This window comes from Folsomia candida, unplaced genomic scaffold (assembly GCF_002217175.1).
Source record: "Folsomia candida strain VU population unplaced genomic scaffold, ASM221717v1 Fcan01_Sc010, whole genome shotgun sequence".
Taxonomy (NCBI): Eukaryota; Metazoa; Arthropoda; class Collembola; order Entomobryomorpha; family Isotomidae; genus Folsomia; species Folsomia candida.
Genome location: NW_019091202.1, coordinates 725018 through 734808, shown reverse-complemented (window position 1 = coordinate 734808; position 9791 = coordinate 725018). Strand labels below are relative to the sequence as shown.

The 9791-nt window shown below is 35.8% G+C and overlaps 1 protein-coding gene across 1 annotated transcript; it reads right to left on the bottom strand.

The window, feature by feature from the left end:
• Positions 1-6525: 6525 nt before the first annotated feature.
• LOC118436723 lies at positions 6526-9315 on the bottom strand. Its single transcript, XM_035855303.1, has 5 exons — positions 9170-9315; positions 8731-8877; positions 8205-8423; positions 7704-7814; positions 6526-7639 (listed from the first exon to the last, which is right to left on the bottom strand). The coding sequence occupies exons 1-5, from the start codon at positions 9263-9265 to the stop codon at positions 6731-6733; spliced, it is 1482 nt and encodes a 493-aa protein (XP_035711196.1). The 5' UTR covers positions 9266-9315; the 3' UTR covers positions 6526-6730.
• Between the last annotated feature and the right edge of the window lie 476 nt (positions 9316-9791).

Here is a 9791-nt window from a genome sequence, read left to right as displayed (position 1 = left end):
TAATAATCCTTTTTGGAAAATTTCACTGCAAAACTTTTTAGCACTGCTAACTACATGGAATACAATCTCCTTCACCTCCTTTAAAATTAAGTCTGATGTGCTCATCGGAATTTTTCCTGATCCCATAAGGCAACCTAACAGTTTCGTGACACATTTCTCAACTACTTTATTGTTAATTATATTGTCACGGTCGCCCTCCTCACTGTACTCAAGGTTATCACTAGATTGAATAGAATCTACGTCTAACTGAGTAGGATTTTGGACGTCAGTTAAACTATTTTCAATTGGCGATGATAACAATCGACTGTGATTCTTGTAAATGTTACGAAAATGTTTTAAATATGGCTTTCGTTCATATAAACTCTTACAATGAGGACATTCAAATGTAGATTTGGCAGAAAGTTTATGAACCGATTTTAAATGTAGAGCTAATTCACTTAACCTAATAAACCCTTCATTACAACTAAAACATACGTATATTGATTTCGAATTCACAGTTTGAATGGCGTTCCAGAGTTTCACGCGATGTCCAATTGATGGGATGACAATTGCCAGATCCTCTTTTGTCAGTTGTTGCAGTGTATCATCGTTGATATGATTCGCTGCAATAAAATAGATTCCTTATTATCATTAGTATTAGTGAAGTAATTACATGCAAATTAAATTAAACATCTTGAATATTTTTTATTTTGTTTTATAAGTTATCAAACTCAAACTTACCCTCAAATTGGTCTATGTAGCTGTTCAGACCGCAGAAATCCAGCAATCGCTTGAGTTCCTCCATATCGAGGTGCCAAAGCAATTATATTTTTAAATAATAATATAGTTTTTATTATTACTATATAACAAATTACTTTGCAAGTCGGAGAAATATTTTTTAATCCGATCAGAGGAAAAGCAAATGCGTGTGACCAACGGACAACAATACTGGTTGCGGTGATGCAGCCCGCCCAAGTCGGGAAAGTAAAAATTAACACTCGTCATTGTTATGTGTATACATTAAATTCAGCAGCTAATCGTGATACCCCATAGTCAGTCACGTTAACACGAGGAGGTGTCATTTTCACCACGGTGACCCAATTCCGTGTATTCTGATGGTTAAGATTAAAACGAGTATGCAAAATGACTCGTGACAAATTCAAATTTTACACTGATAAAGTACCTCGGATTGTTACTTCTCAGAAAGTAATCAGGATTTCTAAGTGTGTACGTCAAAATAAAAATAAAGTGGTGTAAAATAATATTTACTGTAGTCCTCCGCGCTCCCAACCGAATCGCCTTGTTTCCTCCGCCAGCCCGAAATCTAGTTCCACCGAAATCCCTACTTTTCTGCATTGTTTGTTGTGTTAAAATTTCAAAAAAATGGCAGAAATATTTTACACAATGTCAACTTTCAATTCCCAGCAGATTAAACCCGATCTCTCGCTAAATTCGATTAAAATCCTTATCCACTTATTGTGCACGCAGACAAACAAACGTGTTTCAAATTAATGAGTTTCACCCCTAAAAAACAGGTCACAGAGGTCAGATATCGAAAAATTTTATAGGAAAAATAATTTTCTATTAATATTTTCTAAATTCTGGCAAAGTTTGAATTTTTTTTGTGACGCGCTATGTGTTAGACCTTTTTATGGATGATCCAAAGCGGTCGACGTGGCACCACAGATATACTTAACAACAGTATCTAATCATTCTTTACATATCGTCGCACTAATTCTAAAAAGACGTAAGTGCACTCGATGTTTAATTTTAAAACCACGTAAGTGCAGTGGATGTTTAATTTTAAAAAGACGTAAGTGCACAAAAAAAACTAGTAAAAAGACGTAAGTGCACAAAAAAAACTAGTAAAAAGACGTAAGTGCACTTTTAAAATTATAAAGAGTAATTACTTGTTCAAAATTGTCCTATCAAGGGAAATTTGAACTTATTGGCCCCCGCAGGCAAGTAATGAAAAACAATTCAAAATTTAAAAACCACACCCTCAGGGGGTGTGGTTCTCGGCACCTAGCGTAAGGTGAATTAAATCCTGACGTATTTATTTCTTCACCTCGGTGACGCAATTCCTAAAGATTATTAAAAATTTCAAAACCACACCCTTTGTGGGTGCGGTTCTCCGCGCCTAATTTGCAATAAATAAAACATGGCAAGCAATATATCCTTCTTCTCATCTCGATGATCCATATTCGACGATACATTCAAAATTTTAAAACCAAAACATTCAGGGGGTGTGGTTCTTCAAGCAAAAATTGCATTTTGACGTGGTTACACCCCCAAAGTTTCAAAGATTGCACTTCAACGTGGTTACACCCCGAATTTTCTAAAATTGAATTTTGACTTGGTTACACCCCCAACGTTTCCAAAATTGAATTTTGACTTGGTTACACCCCCAAAGTTTCAAAAATTGAATTTTGACTTGGTTACACCCCCAAAGTTTCAAAAATTGAATTTTGACTTGGTTGCCCCCAAATTTTACAAAATTGAATTTTGACTTGGTTACACCCCCAAAGTTTCAAAAATTGAATTTTGACTTGCTTACTCCCCCAAATTTTACAAACCTAAATTTTGACTTGTTTACAACCCCAACGTTTCCAAAATTGAATTTTGACTTGGTTACACCCTCAAAATTTCAAAAATTGAATTTTGACTTGGTTGCACCCCCAAAGTTTCCAAAATTGAATTTTGACTTGGTTACACCCCCAAATTTTACAAAATTGAATTTTAAGTTGGTTACACCCCCAAGTTTTACAAAATTGAATTTTAAGTTGGTTACACCCCCAAAGTTTCTAAAATTCAATTTTTACTTGGTTACACCCCCAAAGTTTCCAAAATTGAATTTTGACTTGGTTACACCTCCAAAGTTTCCAAAATTGAAATTTGAGTTGGGAAAACTTTGAGGGTGTAAACACATCAAAATTTAGGTTTGTAAAATTTGGGGGAGTAACCAAGTCAAAATTTAATTTTTGAAACTTTGGGGGTGTAACCAAGTCAAAATTCAATTTTTGAAACTTTGGGGGTGTAGCCAAGTCAAAATTCAATTTTGGAAACGTTGGGGGTGTAACCAAGTCAAAATTCAATTTTAAAAAATTCGGGGTGTAACCACGTTGAAGTGCAATCTTTGAAACTTTGGGGGTGTAACCACGTCAAAATGCAATTTTTGCTTGAAGAACCACACCCCCTGAATGTTTTGGTTTTAAAATTTTGAATGTATCGTCGAATATGGATCATCGAGATGAGAAAAAGGATATATTGCTTGCCATGTTTTATTTATTGCAAATTAGGCGCGGAGAACCGCACCCACAAAGGGTGTGGTTTTGAAATTTTTAATAATCTTTAGGAATTGCGTCACCGAGGTGAAGAAATAAATACGTCAGGATTTAATTCACCTTACGCTAGGTGCCGAGAACCACACCCCCTGAGGGTGTGGTTTTTAAATTTTGAATTGTTTTTCATTACTTGCCTGCGGGGGCCAATAAGTTCAAATTTCCCTTGATAGGACAATTTTGAACAAGTAATTACTCTTTATAATTTTAAAAGTGCACTTACGTCTTTTTACTAGTTTTTTTTGTGCACTTACGTCTTTTTAAAATTAAACATCCACTGCACTTACGTGGTTTTAAAATTAAACATCGAGTGCACTTACGTGGTTTTAAAATTAAGCATCGAATGCACTTACGTCTTTTAGAATTAGTGCGACGATATGCTGGTATGTTAATTTGACCAATTAATCATGTCGTTAAGCTGGGTTGCTTATCTTAAATAAGTTTACCTATTTCTCGATTTGTACATTGGCTTGATTCAATTGTAGCTTTTAATTCATATTTGTATGCAAATAACAGTGAATTTCACGATCCCCGTGAATTGAGGGGTTTGAGTTGAGAGTTCTCAAACTAAATAAGCTAAACGAAATACATAATATGACTTCGCAGATATGTAATCACCATCAAGAATTTCAGTGGGAGAAGAGGTGGGGCATAGCTGTCCTTCAATATAAGTAAGCATGAGCAAAAATGACGCGATTATATTAAACTGTTAAGCATACTTCATCTTTCCATTACATATAAGTTTGTTTTAGGTACATTATGCTTAAAAGGTCATGAATTTTTAACCTATGTGCATATATGTATACATAGTTCTTACGTCCTGTTTACTTACAGATTTTTGAAATATTTCATCAATTATGCCAAAACTCAATGTATTTTTTTCCTCCAAGCTAAAACTGCTTAATGAACTACATAATATTTCGACTTGCATAAATTCCTTCATTCTTATTTAACCGTGCCCTAAGTCGTCCGCAAATAAGTATTCAAATGTTTCGCAACTGCTAATATCATTACCAAATTGCCCTTTTGCAAAAAAATGGGATGTCTGCGCTGCTGACAAATACCATCGCCACATCGTCAAATCTGCATTTACATATTTTAAACTCGCAAATCTAAACATTCCTAAGAAAATCCACAATTTAAAAAAAATTCCGAGTACTTAAATTACAATAATCAGAAAGAATGTCTCGGATTCCCCGTTTTTTCCAATATATTGGAAAAACTCGAAAAATTCAACCAATCCCGTCATCCGAAGATGACTTAATTTCACCCAGGTTGTGGGAAATATGGGCACAATACTCCTCTTCCTATCGACATTTGCTTCTTTTCGGCATTTTAGTGCAAAAAAGGCAAATATATTTGAAAACATGTTCCCCCCTGAAGCCAAAATTCCTAAAAATGTTGTCCCTTCTACTTATTTTTTACACCATGACGACATTCCTCCTCCTTTGCGACAAGCTCTATTTCAAGCGCGGTGACGAAACAGTACGTCCCCAAAAAGACAAGGTTAGGACCTGGGCCATGTTTTACGTCACCCTCGTTTTTCCCGCAATCATCCCGAGCAGTTGTATAATCGGGTTTCGGTCGAGTCTAGTTTGTCAATTGTTCAACCCAGCTGGCCGATTCGGCAGCCGAGTAAGAGGTAAATAACTGCAATTTTATGGTTGGTTTGACATGTTTACAGATCTCATTGATGTGTCCTGTGATGCTCCTTGTTTTTATCATGAAACTTTTTATCATGAAATTCATGATTAAAAGTCTTGAATTTCATGTTAAAAGTCTTGTACATGATTTGTTTTTGGTAAATTTGCCTTTTTGACAGCACGTCTCCTTAACCATGACCTAAAAGTAGAGCACTTTCGAACATCCGCGGTGACAATTCGTCTCAGAAAATTATAAAGAGTGCAGATAATTAAGAAATTCATACATGCTTGTGCAATTAATCCTCGCAGAAACATTATCTCTCTTTTAAAAATATAAAACATGTGAATATAAATACATATTTTCACAAGACAGAGAGAAAAGATTTTCAGAGAAATAATTAACATGCTCCCTTTATCCTCAGAATTAGGTAAAATTGGTCATCAATTTCGCTCCAGTAAAACCGTGGAGTCCTTGCTGCAATCATTTATTCAACTTTCTCACCTAATTCCCATATTTATGAGTCCCATCGCCGTCTTACTGGACATCGATCCGTTCCACGTTCTCAGTAAAGCCTCACTTTTCCAGGGATATAATTATATCACAATTCCGCTACGAATTTGCGCCCTGTTCTGGATTGTGGAAGAAATTCTGGCATCAATTTGTGGCTTTGCCATATTCGTGCTCATAGTTTTGGCGACATCCACAGAGATAATTGCTCGATGTAGGAAAGTTACGAAAACCTGGGCCAATTCCCAAACCCGAGTTTTACAGGTGTATAAAGAATTTCAAATTTGGAATTGTTACTATAACAAAGACTTTTGCTACTTTATTTGCCCACCACTCGCGTTTTTTGGGATGGGCACCCTGATTTTTACTAATTATTTGACCATCCGGTCTGAAAGGAGTTCTCTTTTGCTTTACTGGTTAGCACCGGCGACGAGTGCAATCGGGTTTTGGATATCGATGACCCTCCTACCCGAGGCGGCCAAGGTGTTTGAAAAGTCGGGTAGTTTTCTGGGGTTTTTAAAAGGGAAATGCTACTCGAAATATGAGGTCAGGTTATTGCGATCAGTGGCAAAGGTGGGGATCGCTATTGGGCCGTTTGGCCATGCCTCGAAGAGGTGGATAGTAGCTATCTTGTCGAACATTGTGAATTACACGATTGATTTATTATTGACATTTTAACTGGTACATAAATAGTTAATCTTCGTAATTAAGGTAGTTACGGATTCGCAATTTTTTATTTGGCAACTTCGCCTTACAAATGTTATCCTATAAAATATTACTCAAATAGAAAAATAGACGCCAATCTTTATAATATCTGGCCATTGTTAACATGACTGATACATAGCTTGACGGAATTGGAAATTTTGGTGGTAAATATAATACAGGGTGGTTTAAATGTCAGGTTACGATGGAAAATTTTTCAATGGGAAACATTCGTAAATTTCCATTAGTTACGGATTTGGGATTGAGATTTTTATTAGGTTTTATCGAAACTTATGGAACACTGATGACAAAATTCTTAAAATATTGAATTTCAGAGGTAAAATTTAGGTAACTAATGGAGATTTGCGAATTTTTCCCATTGCAAAATTTTCCATTGTAACCTGACATTTAAACCACCCTGTATATTAAATTAAACATGTGATTAAACCGAGAAGACACGATTGGTATGCATATGCTTTCTTTTTCATAATAAATTGTATATTTATTGTATTACAATTGCTTCCATCCCGCATTTTCTTTGACATATTTCAAAGCTATTAGACCCGTCTAAACAAAATGTCCTTCTTTTTCAAGTAAGGCATCTCCCCAACAGGAACTACTTCCCAGTCCGGGGGCACTTCCAGATATACAAATACCAACGAATTCCTCATACCTTGAAGAACCTCTACAACCTGTCGAATCTCACACTCGTCAGAAAACCAATTAATCTCCAGCCTCACCAAATCCGCCCTTAAACCCCGTAACACTTCTATCCCATCCCAGTTAATTTTCCTAATCCTTACCTCCCTCAACCTCGGATATGATTCTTTATTAGATACAATTTCTCGCAAAAAATGCGCATTCATTCGCGCATTGTACGACTTAAGATACAGTGCAGACACCCTGCTAGTCAATTTTATCAGCGACCGGGTCAAATTTGCATACCGCTCAGGTCTTATCGTCGACGAAACGTTGGGATCCATATCTATCTCGAACCTTTTCAGGAGCGGGAATTCTATATACGGGAAAAACTCGGTAATATCATCCTCCGAATTTCCACAATTTTCGAAACAAATCGACAATTCCTCTAGCGAATTGGCCAACCGATTCAGCAACCTTATCAATAGCACGTTATTTATGGTGGGACAATAAACACAACTCAGGCGACGGATTACGCCACAATTCTCGAGCACCTTGTCGAAATCGACACTTAATTTGCAAAACATCACCGTTTCACCGGTATCGATTCGGTCCACGTGCCAATTGGGATGGGCGAATGGTAACATTTCATGTCTGTAGAGAAAGAATCTCGTCGACTTGGCGGGTTCGCGGTAGGCGTAAAACTGGAACCGAATTTCGGATCGGGACTTGAGCAAAAGGACGGCTTCACTCTCCCAGAAGGATGAGACAAGGCGACAATTCTTTAAGGTTGGTAGGGCCAAGTACGAAAATATTTTGGAGAGTATCTACTTTTAAAAAGATTTCAGAAATTTAGGATTTTAGAGAGAAATTCAAAAATTGTTTACCCACCAATGTGTTCTCGAGGGCGCTGTATGTTTCAGTTGTGTCACGGGCGAAATATTCGAACTTTGAGGAATCTTCGTTCTCAGACGAGTCGAACGTAGTAGGAAGTCTTCTCGCCTGAAATTTCAACTAAAAATTTGAGCAAACCCCGGTGAACCAGTTCACGAGGTCATTAATAACTTCGTAAAATAAATTTACAAACTTTTACAGAAGTAAAAAGGCCTTAATGAGTTTGTAAAAATATGCTTCAGAAATATTTGTAGAACTATTTGTTTCTGTAAAGAATTTATGTATTTTAAAATGCCACCAAGCTTGAATTAGCCCAGTGATTTGTCATTTTTTCTGATAAGTTTCCAAGTGGTGTAACTTTTTTTGCAGTTTTGTAGCAAATAAAATAGTATGGACATAAGTAACAAAATTGGAATTTATAAAGCTCTTAGAATTTAGTAAAACCTTAAAAACTACACATTTCCTGTCAGGCAAATCAAATTTATTTTTTTCACAAACCTGGAAGCTGAAAACGCACGTGTGCTGAAAATTTTCGGGGCGATTCTTCCTCTGCACATTTTCTTTTGATAAAAATTTCCACCTTGATTTCCACCAGGAGGGATATTTCAGCGTGTTATGTTCCGCGACGACTAAAATGTCCCCAAGCGATATTCTCATACCTTCCGTGGTATCACAGACTTCGGTCTCGTTTAGGAATATTGCGTAATTTTGGGCATTCTGAAATTTTAGTTTGAAAGTTTATAGATTATTTCACATAAAAATTATTCATTTTGGAAATACGATGCGTAGTAAAACGTTCATCTGGGTACACCTATTAAAATTTTATGAAATGATTCTTCTTTCGTACTTATAAGTCTCGAAAAGTGTGAAAATATGGTTAGGTAACATTCATAAATATATATTTTCGAGATACTATGTAGTTAATAACCGTTACGTTGTAATACAGAGGTGTTGCCCAAAAAATTAAAATATTTTGACTGATTAAAATATTTTGAAATAACTGTAAATAACATGTGTAACTAACCGATAACCGCCTAATCCGGTATTTCCCATGGCGACAAGAAATTTGAAATCGGGCAGCTTCCTTCTCCTTCCCGAATAATCGGATCCTCAACAAGTACAAAAATTCTTCTCCGCCACCACAAGGTTGATACGAGTGGCCGAACGTGTACTATGCAAATAATTGCACACTTCAAAATAGAGTTCTTTTTTTAACAGTAAATGCACTCTAAATTCTAAATAAATTAAATAAACTATACAAAACCCAGTGTAAACTTTATTAAATTTACGATACCCTGGAATTAGTATACATAGTTTACGTCATATAATATTCAGAAATCATTTACTATGCTTTATTTTTAAGAGTGCAAAATCGATTTTCGAAAAAATTTGGCCTCAAAAATAATTAAAATATTTATTCACAACAGTTATGCACACCATCTTTAATAAATAATTCCGCTCACCCGCTGGCCCTCGATGTACGGAAGGACGCAGTACACAAATTGACGAGTTGTTTTAAATTTATGGTCCCGACCTAAAAAACGAAGCTCAATGTCCATTTAACCAAAATTTTGGCTAATAAATAATTTGTTTTATTTTTTTTTGCACAGAACTGTTTGAACAAAACTAGCTTAACGAGCAGCTGGAGTTAAATGGAGAATTATGTAGGTTGGATGCTGTGAAATACCCGGAACAGATTTCGGGTCGATTGCGTAGTGATCCGGGGAAAGTATTGCTGTCAAAATTTAGTAAATATCTGGTGTGGTGGATACGCTTATGCTTAATCCGTAAATGCTGTAAATAATCACACAGCGTACATGCACATGTATGCAATTGCACTCTTAAAAATAAAGTTGCCCTTTTGAAAAGTTAATTCACCTGCAATTTTATATCAAGTATGGGTAAGATATACAAAATTAAGAGCAACACTAACTTCATAAACAGTGAAGTATGCATTTACATATGTGCAAACTCTGCATATAGTGCAGTTTATGAAATTTAGAACTCAGAGCGTATTTAATCTTAAAAATTGTTAGCACTATTTTTAAGAGTTCGTGGTTTTTTGAGTTATCCAAATAAGTTTTT

Coding starts and splice junctions, on each gene's coding strand:
- LOC118436723 (XM_035855303.1), bottom strand. CDS start 9,265: ATGGACATTGAGCTTCGTTTTTTAGGTCGGGACCATAAATTTAAAACA. Junction 8,424..8,730: donor ACCGGATTAGGCGGTTATCG/GTTAGTTACACA, acceptor CTAAAATTTCAG/AATGCCCAAAATTACGCAAT. Junction 7,640..7,703: donor GCGCCCTCGAGAACACATTG/GTGGGTAAACAA, acceptor TTTTAAAAGTAG/ATACTCTCCAAAATATTTTC.